This window comes from Alexandromys fortis, unplaced genomic scaffold (assembly GCF_014885135.2).
Source record: "Alexandromys fortis isolate MF-2015 unplaced genomic scaffold, M_Fortis_MF-2015_v1.1 scaffold_2_1_26212458, whole genome shotgun sequence".
Classification (NCBI taxonomy): domain Eukaryota; kingdom Metazoa; phylum Chordata; class Mammalia; order Rodentia; family Cricetidae; genus Alexandromys; species Alexandromys fortis.
In genome coordinates this window covers 18083306-18106442 of record NW_026067930.1, presented here as the reverse complement: position 1 = coordinate 18106442, position 23137 = coordinate 18083306, and the positions used below count along the sequence as shown (strand labels likewise).

At 43.6% G+C, this 23137-nt stretch overlaps 1 protein-coding gene across 4 annotated transcripts in view; it reads left to right on the top strand.

Moving 5' to 3' along the window:
* Nucleotides 1–23137, top strand: part of Col14a1 (collagen type XIV alpha 1 chain) — a 185925-nt gene that overhangs the window by 157727 nt on the left and 5061 nt on the right. For all 4 annotated transcript variants that reach the window (XM_050145067.1, XM_050145065.1, XM_050145068.1 and 1 more), the window contains exons 43-45: nucleotides 7586–7621; nucleotides 8535–8601; nucleotides 11720–11908. In XM_050145067.1, coding sequence (XP_050001024.1) covers nucleotides 7586–7621; nucleotides 8535–8601; nucleotides 11720–11908 — 292 coding nt within the window. The remainder of the gene's footprint in view (nucleotides 1–7585; nucleotides 7622–8534; nucleotides 8602–11719; nucleotides 11909–23137) is intronic.

Genomic DNA, 23137 nt, shown 5'->3' with positions numbered 1-23137 from the left:
GCACAGATCTACCTGTCTACAGGAGCCACAAACTGAACCAAATTGTCTAGCCTACTACATCTTCGGTAAATCCTCCGGTCCCAGGCAGTCAGCTGCATCTTCTGGTTCCCGCCGTCTGTCTCATAACTATAAAATAGCTTCTGGAAGTCAGGGATTTTATTGTTGTGATCATATATTTCTTTGTCATCTGAGACATGGAATGCTTTCTACATATTTGTGATGAGAAGAGGAGGAAGGAAGAGAAGGGAAGAGAAAAGGATAGGGGGACAGGGGTAGGGAAGAGAGGAAAAAAGAGGACCCGGCATTTGTATTCTTTTTAGGCTGCTTTCAAGAAGGCTGAGTTACTGTTACTGGTTCGAGGTCAGGTCACTGAAGATCTCTGAGGCCTGCTGAGGTTGGATTTTGTATAACAGACTTCTTCAGCATGTGGGACTTGGACCATGAGATGGGTCTCTCCCTTTCAGCCCCAACCTTCTGTGAATGTATGAATGTAGCTACTGTATTTCTTTACATTTCAAGTTCCTAAAGTTGAAGGGAAAATACGCCACCTTTTCCTGCCTCCATCTACAGGGACTATGTGTTTCCCTTCAAAGTGTACTTTGGTGGAGTTATGGGCCTTCATGTGCTCAGGAATTTTTATTTTGTTTTTTTGTTTTACTTTGCAAAAATCAAAGGAAATATGTCAAAGAAGTTGGAATCAAAAATAATTACTTGCTGTGCTAATATTTCACTAAAAAGATCTTTCATTGAGACTGCATAGCTATGCCTTTTAACTACTTAATAACAGGCATCATGAGCCCAAGTTTGGGGAATTTCAGGCCTAATTAAACACATCCATCTCTTTATACCAGAATCTGCCAGTAGCTAATGCAGTCTGTTTTCCTCAACAACCAAGTTTGCTCTCTAATTTCTTTCTTTAAATATGGAATATTTTCAGACATGCTAAGATAATAAATGACGCCAAAGGAAATGTGGAAAGACATGCTGGCGTTGAAATTGGAAGTGTTGAAGACTAAATGCTTTTTTTTTTAATTTTTTTTTTATTGAGAATAAGAAAAAAAAAGTTTCCGCGTCCTCCTAGCCTCCCATTTCCCTCCCCCTCCCCCATCCTTCTCCCCTCCCCCCACTCCTCTCCCCCTCCCTCTCTAATCCAAAGAGCATTCATGGTTCCCTGCCCTGTGGAAAATCCAAGGTCCTCCCCCCTCCGTCCATGTCTAGGAAGGTGAACATCCAAACTGGCTAGGCTCCCACCAAGCCGGAACATGAAGTAGGATCAGAACCCCTTGCCATTGACCTTGGCTTCTCATCAGTCCTCATTGTTCGCCATGATCAGAGAGTCCGGTTTTATCCCATGCTTTTTCAGTCACAGTCCAGCTGGCCTTGGTGAGCTCCCAATAGATCAGCCCCCACTGTCTCAGTGGGTGGGTGCGGCCCCCGTGGTCCTGACATCCTTGCTCGTGTTCTCCCTCCATCTGCTCCTCATTGGGACCTTGGGAGCTCAGTCCATTGCTCCAGTGTGGGTCTCTGTCTCTATCTCCATCCATCACCAGATGAAGGTTCTATGGTGATATGAAAGATATTCGTCAGTATTGCTATGGGATAGGGTCATTTCAGGTTCCCTATCCTCAGCTTCCCAAGGGACTAACTGGGGACATCGCCTTGGGCTCCTGGAAGCCCCTCTAGGTTCAAATCTCTTGCCAACCCTAAGGTGGCTCCCTTAACTAAGATATGTGCTTCCCTGCTCCCCTATCCAACCTTCCTTTATCCCAATCTTCCTGTTTCCCCAAGTTCCCCCAATCTTCCCCTTCTCACTTTTCTCTCCCCGTCCCCCCTTATCCCCAACCCACCCCACCCACAAGATCCCAATTTTCTCCCCAGCAATTTTGTCTACTTCCCTTAGCTAAGAGGATAACTATATGTTTTTCTTGGGTTCACCTTCTTATTTAGCTTCTTTAGGTTCACCAGGTATACACTCCATGACCTTTATTAATGGCTAGAAACCAATTATGAGTGAGTACATCCCATGTTCATCTTTTTGGGTCTGGGTTACCTCGCTCAGGATAGTATTTTCTATTTCCATCCATTTGCATGCAAAATTCGAGAAGTCATTGTTTTTTTACCGCTGCATAGTACTCTAATGTGTATATATTCCACACTTTCTTCAACCATTCTTCCATTGAAGGGCATCTAGGTTGTTTCCAGGTTCTGGCTATTACAAATAATACTGCTATGAACATAGATGAACAAATGCTTTTGTCATATGAAAGGGCATCTCTTGGGTATATTCCCAAGAGTGGTATTGCTGGGTCCAGGGGTAGGTTGATCCCGAATTTCCTGAGAAACCGAAACACTGATTTCCAAAGTGGTTGCACAAGATTGCATTCCCACCAGCAATGGATGAGGGTACCCCTTCCTCCACAGCCTCTCCAGCAAAGGCTATCATCGGTGCTTTTGATTTTAGCCATTCTGACAGGTGTAAGATGATATCTCAAAGTTGTTTTGATTTGCATTTCCCTGATTGCTAATGAGGTTGAGCATGACCTTAGGTGTCTTTTGGCCATTTGAACTTCTTCTTTTGAGAATTCTCTGTTCAGTTCAGTGCCCCATTTTTTAATTGGGTTAATTAGCATTTTAAAGTCTAGTTTCTTGAGTTCTCTATATATTTTGGAGATCAGACCTTTGTCTGTTGCAGGGTTGGTAAAGATCTTCTCCCAGGCAGTGGGTTGCCTTTTTGTCTTAGTGACAGTGTCCTTTGCTTTACAGAAGCTTCTCAGCTTTAGTAGGTCCCATTTATTCAATGTTGCCCTTAGTGTCTGTGCTGCTGGGGTTATACTTAAGAAGCGATCTCCTGTGCCCATCTGTTGTAGGGTACTTCCCACTTTCTCTTCTATCAGGTTCAGTGTGTTCGGACTGATATTGAGGTCTTTGATCCATTTGGACTTGAGTTTTGTGCAAGGTGATAGATATGGGTCTAATTTCAATCTTCTACAGGTTGACATCCAGTTGTGCCAGCACCATTTGTTGAAGATGCTTTCTTTCTTCCATTGTATACTTTTAGCTCCTTTGTCGAAAATGAGGTGTTCATAGGTTTGGGGATTAAATTCCGGGTCTTCTATGCGATTCCATTGGTCGACTTCTCTGTTTTTATGCCAATACCACACTGTTTTCATTACTGTAGATCTGTGATAGAGTTTGAAGTCAGGTATGGTAATGCCTCCAGAAGATCCTTTATTGTATAGGATTGTTTTGGCTATCCTGGGTTTTTTATTTTTCCATATAAAATTGATTATTGTCCTCTCAAGATCTGTGAAGAATTTTGATGGGACCTTGATGGGAATTGCATTGAATCTATAAATTGCCTTTGGTAGAATTGCCATTTTTACTATGTTGATCCTCCCAATCCAAGAGCAAGGGAGGTCCTTCCATTTTCTGGTATCCTCATCAATTTCTTTCTTCAATGCTTTAAAGTTCTTGTCAAATAGATCTTTCACTTCCTTGGTTAGAGTTACCCCGAGATATTTTATGCTGTTTGTGGCTATTGTGAAAGGTGAAGCTTCTCTGATTTCCCTCTCTGCTTCCATATCCTTTGTGTATAAGATCTCACTGTGTAGTCAGGTTGGGCTTGAACTCAGGGCAATGCTGCTGCCTCAGTACTATGGTTGCAAATATGTGAGCCACCCTACATGGCTCAAAATTAATTTTTTAAATAGCTCAAGTTAGAATTTCACTCTGAATTCCTAGTGTTAAGTGTGTGGGGAGGGTAGTGGTATGCCTGCTTGTTTTTTTGTTTGTATTGGGGAAAAATTGTTTTTTAATTGGAATAGAAGATTCTGGCACATGGCTGTTGTGAACAGCATCCTCTTCCAACCAAGCAGTAGAGAGGACTGGGTCCAGAAGTCTACAAATTTGCCTTGGGTTCCAGCTCTTCTACGTCCCTTATTGTGTGATCTTGGGCAAATGATCTGAACTCTCTGTGCATGGTTTTCTTAATTTGTAACTGGGCGTGTCTCTTGCAGTTGTTACAAGGATTGCATGAATTAATCTCACAGGAGTATTATAAGGATAAAAAGAACTACCTTTCAAAGCTATTGGAAGGGCTAACTAAGTGAAATACATAAGAGGTACCCAGAACAGTGGCTGACAAAAGCAACCCAAATATACATTATTAACATTTATAACTTATAAATAGATTAAAATGTCAGTTTTCTTTTATTCCTGGTTTTTGGCTTGTATCTAATGCCCCCAGAATTGTTCCCCCCTACCCGATGGTGTCATAAGTACGCCTTGTCTCCACTAGGACCTGTAAGTAGGCACTGCCTTCTCTGGGGTTTTGTTCTTGTGAAAGCAGGAGTGCCAAGTGCCAAGGGAAGAAGGCATTGCTTGTGAATTTATTTACAAAATGAATTTAGGCTGTCATGGGGTAGGGGGTTGGGGAGGAAGATGGGAGAGAAGAGGAGAGAGAGAGAGAGAGAGAGAGAGAGAGAGAGAGAGAGAGAGGCATACATATTAATTTTAAAAACAAGTTTTTCTTGTGGAAGTTTTCAACAGAACTAACACTTTCTTCGAGCCCTCTAACAATGCCCTGTAGTGTATTCTTACTATTTTTCTTCAGTCTCTTTTCTATCCAGGCTGTTGAAGCAAAGCGCAGGTTGCTTAGTAATGCAGACTTGAATGAAACCCAACCACTCATTCATTCAGTTAATGCGAATGTGTGAGCCCCTGCCACATCCCAGACAGTCTCTGGAGATAGGCATATGGAAATCACTTAGCTAGACACGACCCAGCCTTAAGGAGCTCAGGAGCTACTTTCTTTCTAGAATCTGGATTTTTTTTTTTATAAGCTCTTTGTCCACCTGTCCAAACCATCAGGGTGTTGTGAGCCTTCCACTCGAGAGATTCTCTTCCTTGAACAGCCCTGCCTTGTGAGGAAACACAAGGCTTTAAATGGATCAATGAGCCAAAGACTTACACTTTCCCCCCAATATTTGTTCTTCTTAAAACTTTTTATTTATTTTATTTTTATTAGTCTTTCAAGAATTTTCTATGTTTGATCATATTCACCTTCTCCTCCAACTCTTCCCAGATCCACTCTCGCTTTCCTACCTACACAACTCTGTGTCTTTTAATATCCCGATCAGTTTGCATTGTCTGTTTATTGTAAGCTATGAGGCTTTCTACTTGAGTGCACCCAGCTTATCAGAGGCTACCCTTTTTTAAAGAAAATTGATGCTTTCTCTCTCAGGAGTTATTGTCAATGGTTCCTTGGCTGAAGTTGTGACTTGGTGCCCACCTACCCTTCTTATTATTATTTAAAAAGATGTCTTAAGGTTTTATGTTTAATTGTGTGTATATATGTGTGGGTTTGCACACATGAGTATAGTGCTTGCATGCTGGAGTTGGAGTTACAGGTGGTTCACCCTGTGGGACCCCAACTAGGGTCCTATGGAAGAACAGTATGCTCTCTTAACCACCGAGCAATCTCTCCAGCTCCCAAGTTTTTCAAACACACCTAGTATTGAAAGACTTTTCAAGTGAGTGCTTATATAGCAATACCAAGATTCTGGGATGATCCACATGGGACACACATGTGTTTTAAAGGAAAGTTCTCTTGTGCTTAGGTGATGCTGGACCCAGTTTGCAATCTTGGAACGTTATCTGGTGGCAGACTAAAGAATAAATTTCCTGTTATAGTTGAAAAATGAAGTCAATATTTTATCATTGTTGCCTTAGCAAGATGAAAGGAAATGCAAGGTCAGTCCCAGATTTCAGTTTAATATTGGATGTAGGCAATGACAGCTTTATGCAAGGATTTGCATAATCAAGCTCAGGGATTTGAGAAAATAAAGTCTATGGTAGTTTTTAGAAACCTCTAATCATGAAATCCATGCGTTAACTCATTAAACATATACAGTGATAAAGATTTAGTGTTGTAGCGTTGATTCTCAGACTAATCACTATATTGAAATATCCTTGCTGATGACACTTAATCTACAAGATCTACAGTTAGTACTTTTCTCCCACACCAAGTTTTCATATCTACAATAGACCACGCCTGTGAGAAGGAGCAGGTGGAATTTTCAGGAGCAAGATATAAGGAGCTTGGAGTAATTGTGTGCTTGGTAGAGTGGAAGGGGGACCTGAATGCTGCAAATGTCCTGGGATGAGATGAGATAAAACACAAGAGGGATAACTATGAGAAGAAATATAGGTGTGTGTGTGTGTGTGTGTGTGTGTGTGTGTGTGTAATAGACTAGGAAGGGCACAGATGGAAAAGAGACAAGAGAATTAGTGAGCTGCTGCCACCTGCTCAAGAGAGGTCCCTACTGGTCCCTTCCCCTGCCCACCCCAACTATGACTGTGCGTGTGTAGTTTGAAATCAGCTGGGGAAGAAGTCTTCCTGCTGCCCACCTGTGCACACGCTACAACTCATAGCATTCCCGGGGCCCTATGAAAGGAACCAAGAATTTTGAGCATGGGTGACTTATCACAGCAGAGTTCGGATTCCACACTGTGTTTGCTTTGAGACCCAGTGAGATTGAAGTAGCGAGAGGAAACCGTCTGACAGTGTCGCATATTCCATTTGTGGATTCTGTCCACACTCCCAGGAGCAATGACGGAAATGCTGTTGCATCCATATTGCCCGTGAGTCTACACAGAAGTATGACAGCCTTCTGAAGACACCTGCTTCCCATTATAGCACAACTTTATTGCAGAAACACTGAAAACACTGTGTTTTTCTCAGTCACTATGTTACAGTAATAGTAAAGTTTCTTACTGTCAAAAGTAGTAAAGCTGAGGACGCAGGCACACTTGAGCTCAGATGTTGCAGAGACTCATGCCGTCACTGGAGAGGAAGCAGGTTGAGGCTGTGGACTTACATAGATCTCATCAGTTCCTCTAACTGCTAGGTTGAGAGGAATTCTTTGCCTTCTTATAGATATGCTTTTCTTTTTCTTTTTCCACAAGAAGGGGCTTGTGGAATCATGATGCACTTTATAGAGGTCAACACCCTGCATGATGTTTGGAGTGGGAAGCTGGGACGGTATCATTGGTGAAGACATAGTTGTACCATTCCACTTCCGTGGCTCCAAACTGCCACATCTCTCCATGAAAGATCCAGACACTTAATGCGTACAAATAAGCCGTTCTGTTTGGTGGGGCTACAGGTTGCTCCCCTGAAGGCGTAAGTCATGAACAAGGCCACACCAGTTTGGAGTTATGATTAATAGGGTGTTATTTATTTAAAGGGGAAAAAACTTACAGATCACCGTCCCAGACAACAGCCATCTGCACAACCAGGAAGGGAGTCTAGTCTACGGCGGAGCAGGAAGTGAAGAGAGAGAGCAGAGGAAGTAGCCGCTTTTTTAAAGGGAGAGAGACCACGCCCCAATGGGCTGGTATCACATCAGCTATTGGTTGGAGGAGCGGAAGGACCTCCCTGCAACACTCCCCGTTCCCTTCCTGTTGCCCATTTTCATCCAAGTTTGGGAAAAATGCCTTTGTCCACTACAGAAAGGTGCGTTCTCATGACTCAGTTCAGCACGGCAGCCTAAGTAACTTGAAGTTTTTCTCTTCACTTTTACAGGGTGTCCCTGGACCAAAGGGAGAGCGAGGTGAACGAGTAAGTCTTCGGAGGATGCTTCTGGTCATAGGGTGGTTGCACGCAGCTCTTGCCCCCACCTATTGAGTAACGGTCACTGCCAACTGCAGTGTTCATTGCTGCCCCTGCAGCCTTTCATTTAGAAGCACATTTCCCAGGGAAAACATCTGGCTGGGGTGGGGGCCAGGAGAGGATTTCCAGCCCTGTACCTGCTGTACTTGGGCTCCACTCCTTATGAATAACCACAGGAAGAATCACACTCAGCCTAACCTACAAAGTGGACCCGAGATGGGAATAATATAATAGATGTGGAAGGTGTCCTAATGGAAATGGATGGTTTAGACTAGTGCCAGCCAGTGGCACAGGACTCGTGTTTTCATGATGGCATAGTTTGGGTACAAAGCAAGACAGTGGTTGGATAGACTCAAAGAACAGATCCTGTCATTCAAATCACCTTAATTTCACTACTCACTTCCTGTAGAAATTCAGTGCTCATGACTGGTAGAGGCAGCACCTGTCACAGGTTCAATAGTTTTTTTTTTTTTTCCCCCTGCAAAAACCTAGTCAGTGAATTTAATACTAGTTAGCTATAACATGGGCTTAATAATTTTTCTATGAGTTGTTATTAGAATTAAGTGAGCCACCACTTGAGAAGGCATTGACTATACATGAGTATATTTAAATATTGTTAATATATGATTTTAGAATCCTGGACCCCAAATATTTATTTGAGCTTATAAATCGAAGAAGCAAAGACTTTTGAGAAACCTTGAATCCAGGGTACAAATTGCCTCTTCTGCATTAACAACAGAAGTTAGCCCTCCCTGCCGCTAGGAGCCTAGAGTCTTGGGAGCCATGGGTCAGGTCAGCTATGCCCCAGCCGTATGGCTGCACGCATGGCCGTGTTTGAGGAATGTACTTTCTTCCCATCCAGGGAGACCTGCAATCTCAGGCCATGGTGAGGGCAGTGGCACGCCAAGTGTGTGAGCAGCTCATCCAGAGTAAGTACACTTGCTGGTCACCATGTCTCGCTCCTGCCCAAAGGAAGCCCCCATTCCCAGGACTAGAGAAGCTCAGGAAGTCCCCTCGGAAGCTTTGCCGAATACACATAGCTTTACAAGCCCCCTCTCTGAACCACCTACCAGCCCAACAGATTGCTCCAGAGCTCTCCAATCATAGCACAGGAGCCAGACTCCCATGCCCTTCATCCAAGAGCCCTTGGTTTGCAAAAGAACATTTAACTTGACTGCTCCGATCAGATCTCCCATTCCTTCTTCTCCCATCAAGCGAATCGGCCCTTTCTCAAGCGTTAAGCACTTGAAGACTACCAGACTGTGTCAGAATCAAGATGACCACGGTGCTGGTTTCTACTGGTTCGCATATTTTAATCACTTTCCCTTTCTTACCCGGTGTATATCCATTACCTTTGGTGAGCCCAAGGTCCCTCCTTTGATTCCTTAGGCGGTATGCCAAAGTATACACGTACACGTAGGGTTGATGGGACATCGGATATGACAGCTGGGCACCATTCCTAAAATCATAGCCGAGCATACTCGTTACAGCGTTTATTCCACCTATTTATTTCCAGACCTGAACGTTTCAACAGCATTTATTTCAACAACAGATTCCTGTACTCACCCGTCTTATACACATGCCTGCTTATTTTATATATTTTGTCTCAAACATCTAACTGCAAGGTTACTAGGGTGGGTCCTTCTGTTTGCCATGAATGTGTTTCGTTCCAGAACATCTGAAGCCAAGTAAAAACAAAAATTCCTCTTAGAGCCACCCAACTCTCGCCAAGCTCTCCTGCCCAGCACTCCCCACGCTGATAGCAACCTCCTCCTCCAGAAATGACATTTTCAGAGTAGTTGCCTTATCTGTCTCACGGTTGTATTTACTTTAACCTAGAGGAGTTTGGGAGTCAGGCCAGTGGAACCCAGTAAGTGCCGAGGTCTGTTGGCAAGACCCAAAATTCCACCTGTTCCTTTGGGATGAACCCAGGTCCTACTCTGGGGAGGTGTGGATGGAGAGATATGGGGGTTTTCAGGCAGGCAAAATAATCAGTCGCAGAAGGAGGGCAAAACCACCATCATCAAGCACAGTTGTTTTCTCCGTATGCTGTATTCAATCTAAATTCAATTTGATTCAATTCTGTAGTGCCCACAGCTGGTGTGTGTGGAAGAGAAAATTTACCAACGAAACTAAACAGTTCCAATTAGTGACAAAATGAGGTCTTTAAAAACAATAAAGGCTACAAGGAAACCTGGACTTTAGTCTCTTTTGGAGTGGGATGCACCCAGAGCTCATATAAGCTCTGCGTTATTTCATAGGTTTCTTACTCTCAAACGGACATTGTAAACGAGTAAAAGATCAAGTTTGTATGAAAATGCACTGTGGCTTCCTACACACAACAGGAAGACTGAGTCACGATACCTGCTGCCTTATTTTGCTAGAGGATGAAAACCTTGGCTTTGTGACGGTTTAAAACCTGCTCTCAAAGTCGAGTTTTCTCCCTTAGAAATTCTCAAGACTTTGATGAGTGGCTTCTAGGAGTGGAGTCAGAAATAATGAGCCAAGAGCTGGAAGGAATCTGTGCCGTGGTGGTGGTGGTGGTGGTGGTGGTGGTGGTGGTGTGTGTGTGTGGGGGGGGATCTGCCACAGCAGCTGTGATCGGAGGAAATGGCAGCAGCTGCCACCCCTTGGCTCCTCCCTGAACACAGCTCTGCTTTCGTCTGTGCTGCTTAAACTCTCACCCAGAACCCCGTTTATGGGCTGGCATATGCTTCCACACAAGCTTGGTCATCTGGGTTTTAGCTCTTAGGAGATGGCAAGAATGGTGTCAAAAAGAGTTACGTGGGAAACGGAGAGAGGGCAGAGAGACAGCAGCTGCAGACGTGGTAAATGACAGCTCCGGTCAATATGGGAAGTGGGAAAGATGGATGCCTCACCTGCCCAAAGAGCAGCAGACATGCCCGTTGGTTGAATCAGGAGGGCCTCCCGGATCACAGGCATGGTCAATGTTAAGGAAAGAATGCATTGGCTGTGTTTTATATGTACCTCCCAAGATACGATTGCTGCTTTTATTTAGATTTAAGTGTTTAAAGGGAAGTAAATATGTCTGAGGATGTAGCTCGGTTGGAAGAGTGCTGGCCTTACATGTGTGAGGTCCCAGGTTTGATCCCCAGCACTTTGTGAACGAGGCTTAGTGATGCCTGTAATCCTACCACTGTGGTTGTGGAGACAGGAAGATGAGAAGTTCAAGGCCACCCTCAGCAACAAGCTAGTGAGGGCCAGCATGAGATACATGAGATCTCCTTGCCTCCCAGAAACAAGGAAACCAAAAAAAAAAAAAAAAAAAGCCACAGAAAGAGTGGGTGACCCTATACACTGGAATAATAAATAAACCACTCATTCCTTAAAAAGGAGATGAATAATAGTGACCTATGTGGAGAAATCTCACTTTCAAAGATGCTGGGATATGAAGTATTTATAGTACTAGGGCGTTATGTGTAATTACTAAAATGAATTCATCCCAATATCACTGAGTTAAGGGATTTCCAGAAAGAGCAGCAGGGTTTATCTATCTATCTATCTATCTATCTATCTATCTATCTATCTATCTATCTATCTAAACCCAGGACAGGGGCAGTTTGCAGCTGGGACACAAGCAAAGATTCTTGAAAAAACCGTCTTGGCAACCAGAGTTGAGCACAGACATAGGTCTTGTCCGGAGCAAGAGGGTGGAGCAGGCTTTGTGGGTTGGAACAAAGACAAGTAAATAATGTGGAGGGAAATTGCTGGGGAAAAAGGCAGCCTGGTGAGGGGTCAGGGGTCAGATAAGTGTTGGGGTGAGGATGAAATTTATGACTGCCGTTCAGGGATGTTTATGGCAATGCTGACGCGAAGTGTGGAATTCCAAACATATGAGACGCGACTTGAATGAGGCCAAGCCATTAATAACATCCAGGATAAGATGCAAAAAATTCTAAGTCACAAATCAAGAAGGGTGTGCCTTTTCCTCAGCGGACACCGGACAGAACTGTTCGGAGGTTTGAAGAGTGACACCCCAGTTTCCCCTTTCAATGTGTGACAGTTCATTTATCTGTCGTTGCTCAGGTCATATGGCCAGGTATACAGCCATCCTCAACCAGATTCCCAGCCATTCCTCATCCATCCGGACCATCCAGGGCCCTCCTGGGGAGCCTGGGAGACCAGGTTCACCTGGAACCCCTGGAGACCAAGGACCCCCAGGTGCCCCAGGCTTCCCGGGCAATGCAGGTGTGCCGGGGACCCCAGGAGAACGAGGTAAGCTGGGCCAGTTCTCTCACAGGCTATCCCCAGAGGAGGCGACGGTGGATCAGAGTGTGACCGTGGTGCTTACACAGTGACAGGGACTGAAATAACAGAGTCAGACTAATTCTCCCTGTATTACTACATTTATTATATGTCCTGAGATTGAGGAAATGAAGGAGCATGCCTGCTAATCAGAGTTCACCTGCTTGTGTGACGGAGGAGCACCAGAAGTCCCAACTCACCACTAAGAGGCTTTGTTTAGTTATTTTGAGAATTGTGTATGTGAGTACCCTCTTTGTGTCTTTGTGCCTCTCAAATTCATGAACTTCTACATGAATTCTTTTACAATTACTCTTCTATCTGTATAAAGACACACAGATGTATACAACTGACCGAGTCCAGTTAGGGTTGCCCATGGGGACATATGTTTAGGGCTGGCAACCTAGGATTGGGGCACCTACCACAGGGCTCACTAGGGACAAAAACTGGTTTTCCTTACCTTGGCATCTGCTTGACTTCCTGATTTCATTTAGGAGTAGGGTCTTGTCAACTTTTCCCTCATTCAGATTGGCATGTCAGCTGGTGTGGTCTTGTGCGAGCAACCGTGTTGTTGAGAGTTCGTGGGTGCGGCGTCCCTGGCACGTCCAGAGGAGACAATCTTGTAACATTTGTCTCAATCCTCAGGCTTTTCTGTGGTCTTCCCTGAGCTTTACCTGTAGGGGTTATGGTATCACAGAAAAGGATTTTTCTACCTCTAGAAAAATCATCTTTCCATTGTGTTATGCATCTTGTTCTTTTTTTAATTAAGTTTTAAAAATGATCTTTTCTCATTTTATTACATACCTACCTCAGTTCCCACTCCCTCCCCACCTCCTGCTCCCATGCATCTTATTCTGAGTGCACGGTTCAGGTTAATCCTGCCCTGTGCATGAACCTCACCCTGATCACCCCAGACTAGAAATATTGCCACCCCTGGAGAGGTGGTACACTTACTGACTCTTACTCCCAGTTGTGTGTGCCTCTGACGTTAGTTGAAAGCTAGATTTTTGAGAGTGAGAGTCACCATGTTGTGACAATGTGTACAATGCTTTTAGCTCCGCTTCCTACAAGGCTGTCACATTGATTAGTATCTGGTTCTGATTGTCAAGCAGTACACGGAATCAGAAAGAAGGGCTAAGGCCTTCCAATGCCCCGAAGATCTGGACGCCCGGAGGGAATCTCTTTCTGGCAACAGAGTACCCTTCAGTGGTGTTGAGGATGGAGAAACAGTGACTCACAGAGTGTAGAGCCAGTGCCGGATCCACTCCCAGCAAGCGACAAGTTGCTTTGCTCTTTATGGAAACCCTTCCTCTGCTCTTGCCAAACTGAGTCTTTCCTCTACAGTAGATAACGACTGATCCAATGAAAGAAAAATTGCCCAGGAGTTCTCAAATGGTAGCTAGACAACTGTTGGGCATATGAATTCCCACAGCATCGTTCATGTTTGTGTGCTGTGTTGTGTGTAATCGAATTGAAACCAAAGTCCTCATCCATCTGTTCTCTGGCCCTCCCGTTTTATGTAAAAGGAAGAATATGAGGGTACTGAAGCCAAACAGGATTCAAAGTCAGTCAGCGTCAGGACTGGTAATAAGAAACAGAGGAGGTATTATTTTTTTCACTGTTGCATCAATTATGACTATTGTGATGCTGAGTAAGACCATCTTATGATAACACTGCTTCATAGTGAGGAAAAAAATATTGTTAGTCAGAAATATAATAAACTATGAAAGCAGGATTAAAAGAAACATGGCTGTTGAATAGTCTCTGGAATAGTACTCAAATGAAGTTCACTCTCCAGCGGAGACTGAAGACTCGCAGCTTTCTTCATCTGGATAGTTTTTCATCAGCAGTCCTCCATTTGGTTTCTCTGTCACAGTTTTTCAAGCTTCTAAAACATGCTGTACAGTAAAATATATAGAAATATGTAACTGGATGTTTCTTTTCTGCCTGCCAGTTCCTGAATAACCACTCTAAGGCTTAGTATTAATTACAAACTCTTTGGTCTATTAGCTCAGAATTACTGTTAATTAGCTCTTGCAACTTAAATTAATCCATTTCTATTATTCTGTATTTTACCACAAGGCTTGTGGCTTGTTACCTCCTGTCTTGCTTCTCTGGTGGCAGTTGGCATCTTTCAGACTTCACCTTATTTTTCCCTTCATCTTTGCTTTGATTTCCTGCCTGGTTCTTTTCTGCCTGACTATTGGCCAAATTAGCTTCTTTATTAACCAATGATAATAAGACCTAGTCACAGCATACAGAAGGGCATCCGACATCAGAGAGATATGTGAATGAGCAAGGTATGGTGGTGCACACTTTTAATCCCAGCACTTAGAGGCAGAGGCAGGTGAATCTCTGCGCTCCAGGCCAGCCTGATTAATTCAGAGAATTCCAGAACAGCCAGGGTGGGAGAGGGCTGACATGGAATGCTGGTATAGTAGCCATGCAAGTATGTGAAGCTGGAGTAAGTGGAAAAGCAGTCTTACTCTGTTTTCTGTTTAATTAAAAGCTCCTCCCCCAGGGGAATGGTTTAGTCTCTTTTCTGATGGTGTGATAAAATGTTCTTTCACTGAGTAATTTAGCAGAGAAAGACTCCTAATTTTAGCTCACACTGCAGGGAAATTGAAAGTTAAAACAGCTAGTCACTCCACTTCCACAGTCAGGAGTTGAGAGAAATGAATGCATGCATACAACCAGCTTTCTACACTGTTATATGGTCAAGAACCTAAACTAGAGAACCCACTTTCAGGCTGAGTTTTCCCACATGAACTAAGGCAACCAAGATAGTCCCTCACAGACATGCCCATAGGCAGAGCTGATCTAGATGGTCCCTCATTGGTATTCTTTTCCCAGGTGATTGTAGGTTGTGTCAAATTCACACATTAACCCTCGCAGGAGATCTTGAATTTGATTATCTCAGTTTGAAGAATACTATCTTAGAATGGTATCTCTGCTTAACTCCTTCCTTTGAGAAGTGGCCAAACATTCTTTGTGTTCAGAGAACAGAAGAAAATGACAGATGCTCCCTTGGTCTAAGCAATGCCGCATGCGTGGCTCTCTGCAGCTCTCCTTATTAACTCAGAGACGATTGTTGCTCATTCTGGTTGCTGTCTCTCTCCTCCTTCTTGAAGCTTTGTCTCATTTCAGTCTAGAAAGTTGTACTCAAAACTTATGTAGCACAATATTCTGCCAGCTCTCTTCCCTCTTAGACTGTAACTCGCAGAGACTCCTCAGAATGGGAGGAGTCAAAGAGACCACACAGCTGAGGTTTCCTTCACACACTTCTTTGCTGGTTTCCCCAGCTGCTGGCACTCAGAACTTCAGGGCTTCATCATGCACAGCATCATGCTGTTGTTATATGGCCTGGTTCCCCCCTGCCTTTCCTTACTATATTACAATAAGAGAAAACTGTTTTTCTTGTAGACTAACATTTCCTATGCTTGCTTAGTTCCTCTCCTTATGCCCTGTAGTGCCCTGGGGATACAAGGTTCTTTATATAAGGATCAACCTTCATCTTCCTCCTTGATTCCCTGAACTGCCAGTCATGTGCTGACCCTTCTGACCCTCCAGGCCTCTTTGGTCGTTGGCTTGGGTGATTCTACCTAGATCCCCTTGATCATCAATTCATCTGTTCATTTTCTTATTCCAGTTGTTGAAATGTTTGTATCAACACTGGTGTCTTAAATTGAAAACAGAATCTAACCGGGTCAACAATGAGATTCTTCATTTACTTGATATAAGTTATTTACTTGGAATGAGGTATTTTTAATTTTCTCAGAAAGAATTAATAAAATCTCCCAAATTCTGTCTTCTTGATGGCAGATGCCTTGAGATTGTAGAAAGTAAATGGTTTCAGGAGTTAGAGGAAGATGTAACTGTGGGCTTTGATAAGAAAGAGTGCTGGTGTATATGGAACAAATACCATGTTATTTGCTAGTATGATATTCATTAAAAATAAAAACCTTATAAGATCAGGATTAGCCCCATTATTTTTGTGATGTTGAAGGTCAAATCCTGGGTCTTCCATATGCCAGAAAGGTGTTTAACTATCGAGAACATTTTAGTCCTGGACTAGACTACTAGACTTTCCTACTCTCTCTCTCTCTCTCTCTCTCTCTCTCTCTCTCTCTCTCTCTCTCTCTCTCTCTGTGTGTGTGTGTGTGTGTGTGTGTGTGTTTATACCATCATGTGTGTGCATTCCAGCCCTGGATTAGACCCTCCTTTGTGTGTGCATGTGTGTATGTGTTCATGTATGTGTATGCACGTGTTTGCAGGTACACATACATGTGTGTGCAGGTATAAGTGGAGGCCAGACAACAGCTGCAGGTGTTAATCACCTCAACCACCTTTGAGACATCTCACTGACCTTTCCAAGTAAGCAAAGCTGGTTGATAAGCAAACTCCAGGGATCCTCTTGTGTCTGTCTCTCCGGTGCTGTGATTTCTAGTGTGTGCCACCACTTACTGCTGCTACCCTCTTCTTCCTCCTCCTCCTTCTCCTCTTTTTTCTTCTCTTCCTTCTTCTTCCTTGAGGTCTGTAAAATCCAACTCAGATCTTTGTGTTTACAGAGCAAGTACTCTACTGACTGAGCTGTTCCCCAGCCTATTTTATTTTGTTTTGAGACAGGATCTCATGTTGCCTCAGCTGGCTTTAACTTGCTATGTAGCTGAGGCGAGTTTTGAACTCCCGGTCTTCCTAACCGCTGAAATCACAGACAGAATTACATCATTACACCTGCCAAGCTCTCTCTTAGGTGATGAAACTGCACCAAGTATGAACTAGTAATTGTGTCACTGAGAACAAGGGGACCAGAACCTGGGGTCTATATTGCACTGAAGTGATTTTTTTCCTAGATGCACGAACACACTGCACTTGTATCATCTCACTAAACAGAAATTTCCCTACAACAGGACCATCTCCCAGGGATGGCATTACCAAGGCTCACTGCTTCAGGTAGCTGGTATATAATGATGATGAAGTAAGTGTATCCCAGGATGTACTTTTTTTAAAAAATGGACTAAAACATACATAGAGAAGGCATGTGCATTGGCCCTTCCAACTTTATTTGGCTCTAGATCGAATACTGGCATGAGATTACTAGGTAACTACAGCAAAAAGCTTGACTTCTCTGAAGTTCTCCAAAACCTGGAAAACATAATGAGCGTCCTCATATGCAAAGTGTGCTTATTCAAAAAGGAGTCCTGTTGACTGCAAAAGCATTTTCATTTTAAATCCTGCAGACTTTGATCTTATCCCAACTCCCTTATATAGTTCTCTTTCATCCCCGGGGGTAGGCACCATTGCATCATTTTTTCAGTTCAATTCTACAAGGCATGGAGACCAAACTGTCATTTAAATGTCACTGATTGGTTGGCGATTCATGCTGAGCCTAAACTATTCATTTTGTAAGCTTTCCCACCAATCATGAATAACATGAGTTGTTGATGATTTGTGCTGCAGAAGATGTAGCATCATTGAAGGAAGGATGTTAATGTTTTGGAGATGAAAGTGACAGGGTGGCCTTTGCTCTGGCATTTGTATGTACCCATGGGGGTCATAGTGTGAGTATCTAAAACTCATGAGCAGATAGCTGGGTTTCCTGGTGCCTGACATGGTGTGTGTTCCTTTCTGCCATCCATGTACCTGTAGCTGTGAGTAGGTAGTCTACAGCGCTCCAGTAGACTGGTGCCCGGTGACCACCGAGGACCTTCTCTTCTTTCTGCTCTCCTCCTCTGGCTGCACCTCTCCTCACACCATCTTTTTCTATTGTCCCGGCACTTCAACGATTAATAGTGACTTCTTGCTCTTGTTAATTTATAGGCCGCATCTCCATGTAGCTTTTAAGACCCTCTAACACTATCTTATTTTTGAAATTCTGTCTCTGTGGAATTCACTTTCCCAAAGAGCCCTAGAGTGGTTTGTATTTCCCTGGCAGGGTCCTGAATTATAACAGCATTGTAAATAGCCAGCTGCTAGCATCAAAAAGACAACAGGAAATACTTTTGCTGGGCTTCTTTACACCTAAAACAATCCCATATTTTCTATCCTTGACCACTTTCCCATAAATATAGAGCTCTGTATGATCTTAACTAGTCCTGTGACCTAAACATACAGAAGCATGAGAGCTTAGGAAAATGCATCGGATACTCATGGACCTGAATCAGGCACCCTGCCTTCTTCTAAGTGGCTACTAAGTACCTTGTACCTTCGAGGCATTGGAACCCACACCACGTGAAGAACAGACCACACTTGGATCTCACTGCCAGCATTTCCCAGGCAACAGACAAATATAACACAGCTGAAGCCTTGCTTCACAGTCTCTGGCTTTTCATATAATGACAAGGAAAGCATTCCCCAGGCCTTGCATATCTGCCCAGGCAGAAATCCCAGGAGCTTCTCCCAATGTCTCGGCTCGGGAGGAAGGGAATCTGCTCCTTAGAGCTGCCTGAGACCTCTGCCTGGAGTGCTTGGGGTGGCCAAGGGCACAGAACTGAATAAAATATTCCAAGTTGAAGGCCAACGGGCCAAAGAAAATAGGAAACAGACAACAAAGGGCCAGACGCAGGGCAGGACGTGTAGTCAGTGTAAGCTGAATCCTTTTGAATTCAGCCCTGCGTCTTGCTCAGAGCAGAGGGCAAAGAGAGCAAGAGGAAACTGGTACAAATTCAAGGCTGATTGCTGAGTTGACGGAAGGGAGGACAGGCACACCCTTTGGCATTGAGAAAGTGCAACCTAAATGAGGACAACCATAGGGCTACAGGACTACCACCGGGTGGAGAGGCGCCAGTACATTGGTTTTCTGTTCTTTTGTCCTACTTAAGGACAGGTAACTTGGCCTCGGTTTTATAACCCTCTTTCAGGGATAGTATTAGCATCAGCCCTATTGGTTCTTGTGAAGACTGAAAATGAGCTTACAGATGCAAACCACCTGGCGTTTATGACCTAGAGAAATAGCTTATATGAATACCTGATGTACTGCCAGCCACATTCTCCTTATCAAAGCCTACAGTGGAACTTGACATGTCAATCATTCACCCACTATTTCAACCATCATTTAAAAATATTTTATGATGGATATGAATTACACTGAATAATTCTATTTCGGAGGCATTGTCTCATATAGCCCAGACTGTCTCAAACTCACTATGTCACTGAGGCTGGTCTTGAACTTATGATCATTCTATCTGTAACCCAAGTGCTAGGATTACAGGCACATAGGGGACTAGATATTTTTCCAAGACATGGTTTCTCTGTGTAACATTCCTGGAACTTACTTTGTAGACCTAGTTGTCTTTGAACTCACAGAGATCTGCTTGCCTCTGCCTCCCAAGGGCTGGGATTAAAAGTGTGTGCCACTACCACCCAGCAGGGACTAGATTTTTAAAAAACCAGTTTTACAGAATTTAAAAGTGGGAGGATTAGAGTTGAAGCCTCAGCCTAAGGAATTTTGACTATCCATCCTCCAGGGATCTTGCCTGCTTAGTACACATATTTGCGTGCCGATCTAGACATACCTTCACTTAGGTGCCGTCCCGTATATACTGGGCCGCCTATTCATGGTGAGGCTTTCATTTGGTCTGATTCAAGAGAGCTCAATAAAGTATGATGCCAAAGTCAAAAGCCTTTTAGTTTGGGGGCACGATGGAAATGCGAATAAACAATATGATGCATCAGAGATAGCAAAGGCCATGAGGAAGCCACAAGGGCTGACAGTTCATCCATTCATCTGTTAGTTGATGCAACAAACATTTTTTAAATTTACGTATCGTGTGGAAGACAACAAGAAAGTGTTGGAATGGAACCACAGATAAGATGGGTCGCCCTTGATCTCTTGGACCCATTGTGGCTCTGCTTGTTACAATTCTGAAGGATTGAGTTGGGACTTTAAACATGAGGAATAGCTAGGCATGTTGATGCATGCACACCTTTAATCCCAGCGCTTGGAAGTCGAGACATGTAGAACTCTGTGAGTTTGAGGCCAGTCTGGTCTACATAGTGAATTTCATGTCAGCCAGTTCTATGTAGCGAGACACTGTCTCAACAAAGGGAGAAACAGTGGTAGAGGCAAACAGGGAGGGGCAAGGGGGATTCAGGAGGGAATATTTCCTGTATTAAGGAATCCCAGGATCTCCTAGAATGGGTGCTAGCACCTAACTTGGGTGGCCCCTTCTCATTATCAAGTGGCCTCACCTTGGGTCCTTGCAAAAATCTCTTTTGTGGACTGTGACTGTGTTTTGTTTTGTTTTTTTTTTTTTTTCTGTAAAGAATTTCTTCATACCCAGCTCTGGGGGACTTAATCACTTGACGAGCAGCTGCAGACTCGTGTTTTAGGACACTTGATCCTCTTGCCTTTTAACAAGGTCTACAAGGCATACAAAGGCATCTCCAGGTCTCACCACATCTGTGTATAACTTGCCCTTTAATTTCAATCCTCATTAATTTTTACATGTGGGGAGAAAGAATGAGGGAGGGGGAGAGAATGAATGAGACCTACAGTCAAGCTCAGGTGTGATGCGCATGGATAATCCCCATTATGGGAATCATCTATGTACAAAGACAAATATTAACATATTAGCCTGTACTATGAGTATGGAATATAGAATAACTTCAAGGACAATAAAACCTAAATTTCCCTACCAGTATGGATTTGTATCTTTTAAGTCTTCATCTTTTCTAAGACATTTCAAGGGACTGAATATTTTTGCCAGGTTTTCTCTCAGTTGCTGTTATTTGCATTGTAGAGAGCACCAAATTATACCTGCTTTTCTCTATAGATTAAAAAAAATCAAAGCAATCAGTTTGGTTACTTTTAACACCCCTTGCCTTTTAACTCAGGAAATTGGGGAGGTATTCCTGAGGGTACCTTACTGGAGGCTCCTTCAAGCTAATCTGTGTCTTCTGCTGTGAGTGAGTTCAGATGGTCTGGTAGCATAAGGTCACAAGAGGTCGTTGAGTCACAGTAGAGAGTAATGAGGAGCAGGCCTAGCCTTAGTCATCAGAGGGTTTTATTATGTTCGAATCCCTTCACACTCAGAGGCTCCCTGCAGGGAAAGTCGTGTGATTTCTGACAGAAGAACAGGGGTTGTCACTAAATACCAAGATACATTTTTAGGACAAAAGCATTGACAGGTGGGGACCCCGATCAGACGAAAAGGACTAACTCTAGTTAGCTTCCAATGGCTACGCAGTTTGGATCTGCAGTGTCTCCAGAGACTCGCGGTTTCTGTGCTCGGATGCTGCTTGCAGTGCAGTTTTGAAGACAGCAGAGACTTTAGGAGTCGGGTAGGGCTTCGGAGGTTATGTTTACCCCTGGTTCTGTCCACTCCACTTCACTTCCTGATTCACCACAGTGTGAGCAGGCCCTGCTATATACCGCTGCCTCCATGAATTCTGCCATACCTTTCCACTGCGAAGGACCCAAATGTAAAACACTACCTGCTCTATGCGCTATGTGCTAAGGTATAGTTCACAAGTGGGGCAAGGAACTGGAGATTGAAACACACATAAGACAGAGACAGAGACATGGGTCATCCTTGAATTCCCCAAGAATGTCAAGAATGCCAGCTTTATTGTGTTCCAGGGTAGCTTATATAGAGCCTTCCCTGACCAATGGCCACGCCCTAGTTCTCAGGATCCTTCAGCTGCAAGCTACCAGAAACCACGCCCCTGCTAGCAGGGTCCCATGCTCAGAGCAGCTGCAAGCACAGGAAAACAAGCTGCTTACAGGAAATCAAGGGTCTTGGGGTCCATAGTCCCCAGCACCCAAACTCCTGAAACTGTGAGCCTTTCCTCCTTGAATGTGCTTCCATCAGTATTTTGGTCACTGTGACGCAAAAGTAACCAAACACACTTGTGTAGGGTGGCTTTCATCTGGCAGCGTGGTTAGTCACTGAGCCTGAAACGAAGGCTCCTGGAGTTAGTTACATGCCGTTAAAGCTCAAAGAGGACAGGTTTACCTCAGAGAAATCTTTACCTCCCTGTGGGCTTCCAAACGGATAGTCAGATCTCAACTGGATGTGTACAGAGAGGGTGTGGAGCCTTTGCCCGGGGTTGGTGATAGAAGCCCTGACCTTTGTCGGGTTCACTTAGCACTATCCAAGCTGTGTACAGCAGGCATGGGTGTTGGGAAGTGCTGTCGTAGTTGGCTCATTGGTCAACGGCTGCCCAGAAAGAAGAGATTTTTATTTCAGAGGTGCCATGGTATTTTGACCCCAGGAGATAATTACTAGGATTGCAGAATCCATCCAAGCTGTGTAGCCATTCATTAATATTTGCATTATTTAAGGACTGTGCATCTCTGCCTAGCTTCATTCTTCCTCATTATTTCCAGAACAAACACTGTACCTTTTCCTTTTAAAACTTAGAAGCTAGAATGTTAAAACACTATTCTCAGCTGTCAGAGTTCTTGATTATTATGATTTCAAATTTGTCTACAGTGAATATGTATTGTATTTATGCTAAGGAAAAAGTTACTGTACTTTGAACTTGAAAATCCTTTATCTTATTCTTACCTATCAAGTTTACCACTCTAATTTATAGACGTTTTCTTCCAGTCTCAGCCAGTTCGACATAATTTCTCGGTAAACTTTGTTAAAGAGAGATGCTATTTTTGTCCTCCAATCTTTCAAAGCATTGTTATAGCCGAGACACTGAGTCATCTGAGCTATGGGATCCGATTCTAATGTAATGCTTACCTGTCTTGGTTTGAGGCAGGGACACCTAAAGGTGCTGTCACCCATCCAGTGGTCTTGTAAAATATGATTGGATAATGATGAGTCAGCGTATGCGTCTCCTTGTTGTTTTTTGACCTGTGAAAATGTGTCCTTTGTTAAGAATACTGAAAACTGAGCCAGGTGCTGTGGTGTACACCTTTTTACCCCAGCACTCAGGAGGTAGAAGCAAGCTGATCTCTATGAGTTCAAGGCCAGCCTGGTCTACAGGGTAAGTTCCAGGCCAGTCAGGGCTACATAGTCAGAACATGTTTTTAAAAGAAATCTGTAAATTGTTTGGAATAAGAGGTCTGCCCAATGGAAAAGAAGCCCAAATTGATTTAGATTTTTTTTTTTTTTTTTTATGGGGCTGAATCAGCCAAATCAAACCCAGGCTTCCCCAAAGCTTCCAACTTCTTAATGGAAAGTCACGGTCTTCAGAAGTTTGTTGTTTAATTATAACTCATGCCTTCTGCAGATGTATTATGAGGTG